Source organism: Erythrolamprus reginae, chromosome 2, assembly GCF_031021105.1.
Source record: "Erythrolamprus reginae isolate rEryReg1 chromosome 2, rEryReg1.hap1, whole genome shotgun sequence".
Classification (NCBI taxonomy): Eukaryota; Metazoa; Chordata; class Lepidosauria; order Squamata; family Dipsadidae; genus Erythrolamprus; species Erythrolamprus reginae.
The window spans coordinates 118991743-119004965 of NC_091951.1; the positions used below are offsets into that span (position 1 = coordinate 118991743).

The 13223-nt window shown below is 41.2% G+C and overlaps 1 protein-coding gene across 2 annotated transcripts in view; it reads left to right on the forward strand.

The window, feature by feature from the left end:
- NDFIP1 (Nedd4 family interacting protein 1) overlaps window positions 1-13223 on the forward strand; it is a 31018-nt gene that overhangs the window by 691 nt on the left and 17104 nt on the right. Inside the window, exon 2 of one of the 2 annotated variants that reach the window (XM_070739336.1) lies at window positions 11776-11863. In XM_070739336.1, coding sequence (XP_070595437.1) covers window positions 11776-11863 — 88 coding nt within the window. The remainder of the gene's footprint in view (window positions 1-11775; window positions 11864-13223) is intronic. The other variant, XM_070739337.1, reaches the window with a different exon arrangement.

Consider the following 13223-nt stretch of genomic DNA (forward strand, 5'->3'; position numbering starts at 1 on the left):
ATTTTGGCCTTTTGATTTCTAAGGCGACTCCCAAGGTTTCTTTCTCCCCCCCCCCATTTTTAAATCGCGCATCCGGTTCCCCCACCCCTTTTGCTTGGTGTGTGTTAAGTTTTAAAGGCCAAAGGAGAGAGAATATGCCCCCTCACACACCCCCACCCTCCCCAAACCATCTGCTTGCTTCGTTCGGAAACCGACGATTAAAAAGTCATTTATCCCCCCCCCCCCCAGTCTTTGGTGTGCGATTAGGGGAAAAAAAGATTACAACGCCTGTTCTAAATTAAAAGGGCGTTCTCGGTTTTGTGTATCCGTGGCTGGTTTGGTTTGCTGACCGACTCCATATTGTAAAGGATGAATGATTTAAGATTAGGGAGTTACGCAGTAGAAGTATCCAAAGCCTTAGCCATTTAAAATTTGCCAACGGTGAAAGGAGAAGAGGTTCATCCGTTTTGACCTTTTGAATTCTTCATCCTGTATAGTTGTGAGTATGAAGGAAGGCAAGCTGGTTCTGTAGTTGTTGTGCTAATAATTAATTGCCATAAGGATATGATGGAGGTAGCAAATTGTTGGGAGACCTAATTCTTAAACAATCTCTGGAGTTTCCCCACAGATCCAAATAGTTAAACACTGTGAATTCTAGAACTCTTTAACATTTACAGATGTGAAATTCAAATCAAATAAGACAGCTGGTTCCCCTGCCTTAATGGACATAATGCATTGTCAGAAAAAAAAAGTGAAGCATTGTGTTAAATATTACAATTGCTGTGGGATATGTATCAAAAATGAATAAATTCACCGAAATACATTATAAAAGATCTGGGATTAGCATTCTTAATCTAAATCTGGGATGGGAAAATTGCGGCCTGCAAAGTGTTGCTAGACAATTGCCTGCATCTCATATCATTAACATCATGTAATTGGATTTCGATTGCAGTTTCAGTATTCATTTGAAATTATTGTTCCCAAAGTCTTGGTGTTACCTATGTGACTTTCAGGTTAGAACTCAAGAGAATATCACATTACCTTTTGAGATTTCGTAATTACAAAGTGTAATTAAATAGATGTCTCTTTGTTTAGCTAATAGTTTGGAGGGTTTAAAAGCTGATATGTATACTGTATACTGCAATTAGGTACAAAACTAATTTGCTGATTTGAAAACTCTCATTTCAGTTTGGATCCTAAACCCAAATGTTTATATTATACTTAACATAATCGTTTGAAATTAGCTGTAATTTTTTGTTCTTTATTTTTTTAACAGACATTTCATAAAAGTTAGTTCTTCTGAATGAAAGACCTGCCAAATTTCTGAAAAATAAATGTAGACTACAGTACATTCTGGGCTTTTATTTTTTTAAAAAGAGAAATATGTTTTTAAATTTCTTGTTAAACTGAAAGAAACGTGTGCAAGTAGAAACTTCTGCAAAGCCTAAGTGTGATAAATTTCAAATAAGTCTATTAAAGTTTTATTGAAAAGGATGTCATTTTATATTAATTTTTTTAAATACAAAAATCCATAGCTTAAATTTTAATGGGAAATATATTGAAAAATAATCAGTCAAAACAAAACATTGTTTGATTCCTTCTGAATCTTTAGGGCAGGAGTGTCAAACTCGCCTTTCTATGTTGGTGAGAAATGTCCATGAGAAATCATGGAGAAATGATATGTTAAGTTATATATTTATTTATTATTTATTTTTATTTATTTGAATTTCTGGGCCGTCCTTCTCCAGAGGACTCAGGGCGGCTTACAAGATAAAATTAATATACAATACATACATAAATTATAAACCCCAACCATAAACCCCAAATCTTAAAACCCTATACGTACACTTAGATCCATTCATCCAAGCGCATCCCAATCTCAATCATTTGCATGGAAAGTTTTGCATGGGAATCTTGATGTTTCATTTCTTCATGTACTGTATTTATTTGCCTCTTTAGTAATAATGACTTTTGAGAAACACTACTACTGCATTGGGAGGGCATTATTAAGAAAGCTGGATTACAGGGTCCTTGCAAATTACAATTCCTTTGCAGAGGAACCCTTAGCAAATTTCCCCTCCATGAATCAACCTGGGCTAGATCCAATATCTGAACCATGCGATGTTTAAAGGTGACAACTAGTGCCTTGAATTCCATTCATATGTTGATATCTGAAGTAGATCCCATATTAGTGATGTTAGATGGGTTAATCTATAATATTAGAGCCATAATATCCTGGGTCATCACATAAGGAACAGCTGAAACTTCCAGATGGGTCTTAATGGTAATACCATGTACAAACACTAGTGTATAGTCCAGGCAACAAAGGAATGAATGGCCATCAACAAAATCTCTTTCAGAAATGATAGACACCAATTGCAGAAAGGACCACCTCACTATATTTTTTTTACCCAGTATTTAAGTAGGAATTGCAAGTACAGAAAACAGTTTGTGAGCCAGTTCTTTCTGCAAGAATGTAAACCCCCTCCAGGAATGTTTCTGGAATCAATTGGCTTTTGAATCTATAATTACTTTATCTTTGTTTGAAGTTACTGTACTTTGTAAAATTGTATTGTTTTTTAACTGAGGGTAGTGGGAATTTTTGGAAGGATTGGTGAGCTTAGATGGCTCCTAAATTTCCTTATATATTTTTGTGTAATTGAGGACTAAGGCAATATGTATTGGGACTGAATTGCAAATATAATTAAGTATATAGTAGTGAGGCTGAACGACAGTTATGTTCACAGTTGTGTGTCTACTTTCTATTCAACTTTATAATTCTGAAAATATTTCTGGAAATTATTAATACTTTATAGCAACTTATGTGAATGTTTTTTTGTATTAAATAACTGCGGAGCTACAAAAAGGGCTTTATTGTGATGAGGCCTGGAATAATGTTGTTTTAGAACAGTAGCTGTGCATGGTTCCAAAATTGGAATTTGCTGACAAAAACAGCACAATATTCCATACAGATAGTCCTTGACATATGAGCATAATGGAGCCAGTCCATTACACTTGTAAGTTGGGATGGTCATAAAGTAGGTCACCATGTCACAAGACCCATTTTTTTTACTTTTTTGTGGCGGTTGTTAAGCAAATGCTATAGTTATTAAGCAAATTGACTGTTTTTTATGGGGTGATGTTGCTGAAACTGGACTCTGTAAATGGCCATAAATGCAGGCTGGTTATGAGACCCCAAAATGAAGTCATGTTGAGGTGCAAGGCATAGATGTTTAATGAATAAATGTGACTATTGGGGGGACCATGTTGTAAGTATATTTTGGGGGATGGGATTACCCGTTAGAATTTTGAATAGTTGCTAAGTTACCTGCATTCAGAAATACGCCCTGTTGTTCTAAGGAACTTGTACTCAGGTTTGGGTGTATGCAGAATTAGGTTGCAGTTATTTTGTAGTTTTATTCAGCATCATTCCTTTTCCCAAGAATGGTTATCCAAGTCACTACAAAAATTAGGAATACAGTGTTCCCTCGATTTTTACGGGTTCGAACTTCACGAATAACCTATACCACGATTTTTCAAAAAATATTAATTAAAAAATACTTCGCGGTTTTTCCCCCTATACCATGGTTTTCCCACCCAATGATGTCATATGTCATCACCAAACTAATAATTTTTGAAAATAAATAAAAAAATAATTATTGTTAATAAATAATTATGTTTATAAATATCAGGATCACTAAGTATCTTATTCAATGGTGAGTACTATTAATAATGGTGAGTAAATGGTTGTTAAGGGAATGGGAAATGGTAATTTAGGGGTTTAAAGTGTTAAGGGGAGGCTTGTGATACTGTCCAGAGCCAAAAATGGTGTATTTACTTCCGCATCTCTACTTCGCGGAAATTCGACTTTTGTGGGTGGTCTCGGAACGCATCCCCCGCGAAAATCGAGGGAACACTGTACAATACTCTGAGAAGTTGCACAAAATATAAGGTAGTGGCTGAAAAGCTGCAGATTATTTTCATTTGATGGATATGATTTGGAGGAGTCTAAAAGTATCAATTAGAAGCCCAAATCTATACATACACACAGAGAGATTCTTTTTAAAGCCTTATCTCTATTTTCCCCCAAGTTCTTATAGTACTTATTGATCTACCTGACATTTTGCTCCCACTCATCTTTAGCCATTTATCAGCTATTCTTGTTGAGCTGTTATTACTCTGCCAATTCTGCTGGTTCCACAGGTTCCTTTCTGGAACTGCTGTTACCTCTGGATTCAGCTTTTGTGCCTTAGGCTCTTTCTGGGCTGCTGCTGCTATCATCATCATCATCATCATCATCATTATCATCACTTTTTCAATCTTTATGTTCCTTACCTCTTTGTTTCTATTGTCTTCCCTCTTCAACTTTTCCTAATTGCTCCTACTCTTTATTTTCCTCCAAAATTTCTTTTCCAGCCAGGGGTTTGTGTGTGTGTTTTGCAGAACTACTAACCTAAGTACAGAAAAGGCAGTCCCCTTAAAAGGTAATGAGCAGGTAGGAACAAAGGCAAGTTTTTTGCATGCTCCTTTGTTTCACGACTTTCCAATTTGCTTGATATCAATGTTCATGAGTCCACCATGAAGAAACGAGTAGTATGTGTGTGAGAATACCAAGGAAGAAACCACTGTTTCCCAGAAAGGGCATTGCTGCTTCACTCAAAATTTCCAGACACCACTAGATGATTCAATAGTCTATTATAACAGACTTTTGTGGACAGAAGAAATAAAAATGGAACTATTTACTAAGAAAAGTATTTGGAGAAAATCTCAGCAAAAGAACTTAATCACAACTCTGGAAACCCAGATATTTGAGACTGCAAATATCTGGATGGCTTACAGTCATTGAAGGAACACTGGATTATGGATTTTATCATGACATTCTACACAGAATAGCAGAACAACTGACTGTGACCTGAAGCTTAAAGTAATATAATCATGCAATGTGATAGTGATCCTAATAAAGAAATAGAAATTAAAGTCTCTCAAAAACAGATCACTTTTCCTCTGAGGGTGCCAGCCATAGTTGCCAGAAAAAACTAAGACACCCAAAAACTAGTCCATGGAAGTTCAACTGGGAAGCTCATCATTAGATTGCTCCAGCGATACCTTTGTTCTGAATCTGCTGAAAAAAGAGACTGCCTAATGGGCTGTGCCTCTCATGGAAGGCATTGGTCATTGCATCATAATTACCAGAACTTCCTGCAAAATTTTAGAACTGCCTTTTGTTAATTCAGCAAAGAGGGTAACACCAAATCAGGAGAATTATAAACTAAAGCAAAGGTATTGCAGGGTTTGTAACTTCCTATTGGATTTTCAGTTATAGGCCAGAAAGTGGAATAAGACTGGCTGATGAACTGAGAGGTGTTAATAAAATAAGGCAAGATGGATAATCTAGAAGAGCTGTCTCAGCATTGTGTGATGATTGCTGGATGGTTTGAGGAGTTGAGCATAGAGGAAAGAATAAGTGGAGGTGGTTTTATTCTTTCTGCACCACTAATCTTCTCCCTCTTGGGCACCAATTCCAGAGTATCCATGCAAATAGGAGGAATAAAAAGAACCATGTCTGCAGCAGACAAGGATTAAAGAAAAGATTTGGGTTGTGTTTCTGCTAAAGAGCTCGAACATCTAGTCAAGACTTGTTCCACTGAATCAGTTACTAAAGCTGTGCCTGTGAAAATTCAGGTGGTGCAGCAAGGAAATAGTCAAATTACTCCAGAGCATCTTCTTTGAGAAATTTCACAGGCTCCTCCCTCAAGATTTTGGCAACTATTAGGAATTGCTCAGATAATTTACAATAGGTTAATACATTTTATTATCCATGCTATTCTTTCTACACTTTCAGACTTAGAGATACAACTCTCCACTATTTTAGGTTCTAATGAGATCACCGTGCAAGAGTTAAAATTATTAGAGAAACCTATATGTTTCGTGGTTATGACACATCTCCCATTTACTGTATAAAGCCTTGTTTTGACGTAAGTGGTTTTGCGTCGTAAACGTCGTAACACAAACTTCATGTTTGGTGTGCGCAGTGGAAGAACACATGGTTACGTGGCTCGGGACCGAGGAGGGGGCATCACCCCAGTCACATTGTACGCCATTTTAGCTTGCTGCTACGTCGTTCTCTCTCATGTATGAACGTGTGTGTTTGATTTTGTGAACTTTTTGCCCTTCATTATGGCTCCCAAGCGTAAGGCAGACTCCTCTGATGGCAGTGCATCAGGAAAGAGGAAGAAGAAAGCCATCACCAAGGAAGTGAAATTAGACATCATAAAGTGATTCGATAAGGGGGAAACAGCAACAAACATTGGCTGGTCGCTTGGACTTAGTTCGACTGTCGCTACGATTATCAAGAATAAAGATTGCATCCTTGAACATGTGAAAGGATCTGCTCCTATGAAATCGACAGTGATAACCAAGCAGCGTAGTGGTCTTATTATTGAGATGGAAAGATTATTAGTGCTTTGGTTGGAAGACCAAAATCAATGGCGTATCCCAGCCTTATGGAGGTTCAGGAGAAGACTAAAAGATTGTTTGAGGCGTTGAAAAAAGAAAAGGGGGAGGGAAGTGAAAGTGAAGAGTTTGTGACCAGAAGAGGTTGGTTTAGCCGTTTTAAGGCTCGTGCAATTTCCATAATATTAAAGTGCAAGGTGAAACTGCTAGTAATGATGAGAAAGCAGCAAGTGAGTTTCCTAAAGGGTTGGCTGAGATAATTAGGGAGGGGGGTTACTGTGCTGAATAAGTATTCAATGTGGATGAGACAGGCTTGTTTTGGAAGCGTTTGCCTAACTGTACGTACATCGCCAAGGAGGAGAATTCAGCACCAGGTCATAAAGCCAGCAAGGAGAAACTGACTTTGCTTCTTAAAATGCTGCTGATGACTGAAACTGAAGCCCTTGCTGGTGTATCAAGCTGAGAATCCAAGGGCACTCAAGGGCATTTGGAAGGGTCAACTACCAGTCATCTGGAAGGCTAATAAGAAGGCATGTGTAACACTTGCAGTTTTTGAGGACTGGTTCAGCAACCATTTTGTGCCAGGCGTGGAGCGGTACTGTACCTCCAAGAATATCCCCTTTAAGGTTGCTAGTGCTGGACAATGCCCCTGGACACCCTGCCCATCTGGATGACTTTCACCCTAATATCAAGGTGGTTTATCTTCCACCTAATACCACTGCCCCTTTACAGCCTACGGACCAAGGAGTCATTGCTACATTCAAGGTCTACTACTGTACCTTTGAAAGACAATTTATGGCTTTAGGGGCAACTGAGAGGAACAAAGACTTGACTCTGAAGGACTTTTGGAACTCATACAACATCCTTGATGCTGTGAAGAACATTGCTGATTCCTGGGGTGAGGTTAAGCAGACAAACATGAATGGTGTTTGGAAAAAACTATGTCCCCAGTTTGTGAATGACTTCCATGGGTTTACATAGACAGTTGATAATGTTATCAAGAAAGTTGTTGCCCTGAGTAAGGAAATTAATTTGGAGGTGGAGGCTGATGATGTCACAGAGCTACTGGCATCTCATGGAGGGGAGTTATCTGCTGAGGACCTTATCCAATTGGAGAAGCAGGTGATAGAGGAAGAGGAAGATACACCAACCCCACAGCCCAAGAGATTTACAAGGCAGGGCATGGCAGCAGGTTTTGCCCTGATAGAGGAAGGGTTGTCAAGGTTTGAGGCTGAGGATCCCAACATGGACAGGTACACTAAGGTTGCCAGAGGGGTCATGGATTGCCTGTGCTGTTATCAGATCTTGGAGGAGAAGAAGATGGTCTCCTTCCAAACTAACCTGCAGCAGTATTTCAAGAAGATAGAGAGGCCTGCAAGAGATCCTGTACCCTCTATCTCAGCTGCCTCTTCTGACTTACCTGCCCCAGGATTTCCAGCATCTTCTGCAGGTTCTGCCTCTCTTGACTCACCTGCCGCAGTATCTCCAGCACCTTCTGCAGCTTCCTCCTCCCATTAAGCCTGTCTCTCCCTTCCTTGCAACACCCCTTCCAGTGTGCAAGCCAACCATAGGAATAAAGGTAAGGAATTGTTCTCTCTTTTTTAAATTACTGTTTATTATTCCTGTTTCATTTCATTATTAAATGTATTTTATATGTGTTTTTTGATAATTACAATGTTAGAATAGGTGTTAGGCTAGGATAAGTACTTACAGTATATTATTTACATACGTATGTACGTAAATAACTTATTTATGTACGTATGTTCCGACTTACACCGAAAATCGGTTTACGACGTGACGTAGGAACGGATCAACGTCGTAAGTCGGACTACCTGTACTTGTGGAAAAGATTGATCAGCAAGCACCCCAAGCTGGTCGTGTGTCTCCAATGTGCAACACCTTTGCTACAACCACTTTTGGAATGCCCTCTTCTACCTGTTATACAATTGAATTTGTTTGTCATCTAATTATCTGTCATCAAATGGAATTTTTAAAAGGTGAATCAATACCTGAGGCACTATGTCTGATATCAGTGGGATAACTGAACTGCATCCTTGGGGATTGGGCGGCATAGAAGTCGAATAAACAAACAAACAAACAAACAAACAAACAAGTAAATAAATTTGCCTGTAACAGCTCAGTATGTACATCCAAGTTACATCTCCCTTTTAATCAGTTTATTGGTGTCAACCCCACATCTTGCTCTCCAGAATTGCAGTATCTACTGTTGTTCATGCCTTGGACATTATGCAGGAGAGGCAGACTGCTCAACTCATCTTAATATGTTGTAAGCCGCCCTGAGTCTCAGGAAGAGGGCGGCATAGAAATCAAATGAAGGAAGGAAGGAACAGATTTGGACAAGAATGCATTACAGATATGCTGCAAATACATACAAGCTGGTGGGTGATTTGGTTTGGCTTACAAGGTTTTTATATCCTGAACTACCATCTAAAAATCTGGATTTTTTTTTTTAGATTTATTGCTCTCTTCCCAGTTACCCAGAAAATTAACCCACTGGCCTTTCATTTACATTGTCTGCATCACTGAAGGTTTATCTGGTCTTCCATTGGTGAGGAGCCTCTTTGTGCCTTGCATTCAAAATCCCCATTTGGGGGCGGGGAATTAGAGAGTGTAGAATGGAATATATTCTACATTCTAGATATAGGAGAGGTCTTTAGGAGTATTTTAGTCATTGGGTATCCAGTTGCATCTGAAATTTCCACATAAACCGTATTTTTAAAAGTGCTGCCACTATTAATACACAATTATTGCAAGGATGAAGATGATTCCTTTCTGACGCAGTTACGATAAACTCGCCATATTTATCTGTATCAAAAAAGGAGGGGAGGGATCTTTTCCAATTGTCTGATTCTGGGTGACAAGACTTGCTTGTTGATCTTAGGGAGCTGCCAAGTAAGGTTGGGAGAATGAGTCTGTAGACCTTTCCCTGAGCAACTCACCAGAACCTTTTTTTGAACCCAGGGGGGAAGACTGATGGAGTAATTGTACAGGGATATGTAGATAACCTTAAGGATGGAATGCAGGACCTTTTAAGCAAACAACTCAGCCTGGGAAAGAAGAAGGGCTAAAAAAGTAGTTCAACATAAGCCTGCCTTGCTTATATGCGGTATAAAAAAGCAGAGAGGGAAAAACTCAATTTTTAAAGATTGTTATTATGGCCTATTTATCAATAATGTAGAGTTCCAGTGGTACTTTTGTTGTTGCCTGTTCCCAAAAATTGACCTACTTTAAAGGGCTTATCTCAGTGCAGTGTTCTTCCATAAGAATGGCAGAAGGTGGTACCCATAAACAGGAGAGAATTCCTGGATTCTTTTAAAAATGCTACATAATGTGTTCATATACAACTTTGTCTTAAGCATATCTGAACATAAAGATAAATGTTTATGTAAGTGTGTGTGTGTGTGTGTGTGTGTGTGTGTGTGTAATGCAATGCTATCATAATCCTCTATCTTTCAACATTGCTGCTAGAAATCTTGAAGATTTCCCCGGTGTTACCATAGCAACAAGATGAATTTGAGGAGTGGTATCAGCAGTCACTAAGCTTATATGTATTGCCATCTGGTGACTGAGCAGTTTTTGCTCCACTAAATTAAGCTACATAGTTACAGTTTAATAATAGAAATACAGTGGTACCTCAAGATACGAACCCCTCATCTCACGAACAACTCGAGATACGAACCCGGGGTTCAGAAAAAAATAGCCTCTTCTTACGAACTTTTTTCGAGTTACAAACGCCAAACCTGAACTTCCGCGTTCGGTGTTCGGGAGGCTGCTGGGAAGCCCCCCGGCTGTTTTAAAAGGTGACAGCCAGGCGGCGGGGCTTCCCAGCAGCCTCCGAATGCCGAACACGGAAGTTCGGGTTTGGCGTTTGGCTTCGGGAGGCTGCTGGGAAGCCCCCCAGCCCGGCTGTCACCTTTTAAAACAGCCGGGCGGCTTCCCAGCAACCTCCGAACGCCTAACACGGAAGTTCGGGTTTGGCGTTCAGCTTTGGGAGGCTGCTGGGAAGCTGCCCAGCTGTTTTAAAAGGTCGCAGCCGGGCTGGGGGGCTCCCCAGCAGCCTCCCGAACCCCGAACTTTTGCCGAACTTCTGGGTTCGGGGTTCGGGAGGCTGCTGGGAAGCCCCCCAGCCCGGCTCCAACCTTTTAAAAAAGCCGGGGGGCTTCCCAGCAGCCTCCGAACGCCGAACCCGGAAGTTCGGGTTTGGCGTTTGGCTTTGGGAGGCTGCTGGGAAGCCCCCCAGCCCGGCTGCGACCTTTTAAAACAGCCAGGCGGCTTCCCAGCAGCATCCCGAAGCCGAACACCAAACCCGAACTTCCGTGTTCGGCGTTCGGAGGCTGCTGGGAAGCCCCGCCGCCCGGCTGTCACCTTTTAAAACAGGCTGGGGGCTTCTCAGCGGCCTCCCGAACGCCGAACCCGGAAGTTTGGGTTTGGCGTTCGGCGTTCGGGAGGTCGCTGAGAAGCCCCCAGGCTGTTTTAAAAGGTGACAGCCGGGCGGCAGCGGTTTTTTGCAGGGGGGGGGGGTTTGGTTGCACGGATTAATTGACTTTACATTGTTTCCTATGGGAAACAATGTTTCGTCTTACGAACCTTTCATCTTACGAACCTCCCCCTGGAACCAATTAGGTTTGTAAGATGAGGTATGACTGTATATGTTCTATATTCCAGTTTTTCTATGTTGATTAGAAAGTAATGCTTTTGTGTAAATTTAGATGTCGCAGTGTTCCTAATAACAAACAATTGTAAATTATTTATTGATTTTGTTGATTGTTTGAAGGTGTATATGAGACACAGATAGAAATATGTGTTAAGATTTAGATTACTTGCATTAATAATTTGAACGTACATGGGAAAAAAATTAAATTTATCTTACGAGTCACATGTTCACTAATTTTTTATATGTTAGCCCCAGTAAATCCTAATTTTACATGTGTTGCCATATTCATATCCCAAGCACCCAACTGTATATAGATTTTAAGAACTTTTCAGCAATGCAAAAAGCATACAAGAAAGGTGGATTTACTTTGCTACCTCAATATATTTAGCTGTGAACTAAATTGTTTAATAAAAATAATAATAAAAATAAAAGTATGTTAAGGAAAAATGTTACTCAGATAACTCGATTTTAAAAAGTGATTTATATCTCTTTTAGAGGGATGATTGAAAAATTATATATTTTTAAAACATTGATCTTTTAAAAAAATTATGAAAGATTTATTCTCCTGTAAAATATGTGTAATTCTTATAAGTGATTTCCATTTTGTGTATTGTTAAAATTTGATGCATCATAATTATGTTAAATTAAAGGGGAAAAAATCTTCTCAGTTGCAGAACGAGGAAGAACCTGTTGAAAATCTGCCAGTTGTAAATGATTTTCCACCACCTTACAGCAGCATTTCTGGAGAGAATTCAGGTAAAAACGTGGAAGTCTGGTATCAGAATAACTTTCTTGATGATTGGAGGTACAGTGTAAATTTACAGAAAACTTAGTGACTGATATCCTTATTAAATAGTCCTTAACAAGCAGGCAAATAATGCTAATTATGAGAGTTTTGACACATACTTTTCTGTAAACAATTCTATAGTACAGTGTTGTGAACCCTTTTGGCATTGCATGCTGAAAGTCCAAATAAGAAAGCGCTGTTGTGCTCGTGCTTGCCGGCACTCATAATGCAATGCATGCCCCCATTTGCGCATGCGTGCATAACCCCCCCCATGCTCCACACTGCATATGCATACATGCAACCCCCACACTGCGCATGTGTCCCCCCCACTTCTCTCAAGAGGGCCAGTGCTCCTCTTACTGCGCTTACTGGCCCATTCCCTGTTGAGACAAAGGAGCAGTCATTCCCAAGGCTGGACGTTCGGAGCTTCTCCATCCGACACACGGCGATGCTGAGATGGGGAGGCAAAGAGCCTGCCGCCAGCTAGGGAATGGTGGCTTCCAGTAAGGAGGAGTCCTGGCAAGGCCGCACATATGGAGCTTCCCCCAGGCAAGCAGACGGTGGGGGTGGGGGCTGCCTGCACAAATGACCCTGTGGCCGCCATCAAATTGGGGCTGAGACGCCCCTCTTTGCTTGCTCAACCAGCTGTGCAGGTCCCCTGGGCGTCACTGTCTGTCTCTGGCGTTCCTCCTGCTCAGCCCCATCAGCTGCCAGCCACCAAAAGCTGCCCCATGCACCTGAGCCAGCCGGTTGCTCTTTCCCTTCTCCCTTCAGCTGCTGCTCTGTCTGGAGCTGTGGGAGGACAGAGAGCCTGCCGCCAGTCGGAGAATGGCAGTTCCCAGTGTGGAGGATTCCCAGCAAGGCCATGCATTCAAAGCTTCCCCAGATGAGCAGCCTGTGAGGGTGGGATGGTAGTGTTGGGATACTTGCACAGATGACCTCGTGGCCTAGTCTTCTCTCCACTGGGAGTCATCATTCCTTGGCTGGCCGCAGTGCTCTCTGCCGCCACATTGGCAGATGCGCCGACTGGGGAAGCTCTGAACACCCAGCCATGCTGGGGCTCCTCCCCACCGGGAGCCACCATTCCTTGGTGCTAGCAGCGCTCTCTGCCCCACACCTTGGCAGATGCGCCGGCTGGAGAAGGTCTGAACACCTGGTCTTGTTAGGGCTCCTCCTCAAGGGAGCCACCATTCCCTGGCTGGCAGCAGTGCTCTCTGACCCCTACCTTCTCCAGATGTGTCATCTTGAGAAGCTCTGAACATGTGGCCTTGCTGGGGCTCCTCCCCGCTGGGAGGTACCATTTCCTGGCCAGTGGCAGGCTCTTTCCCC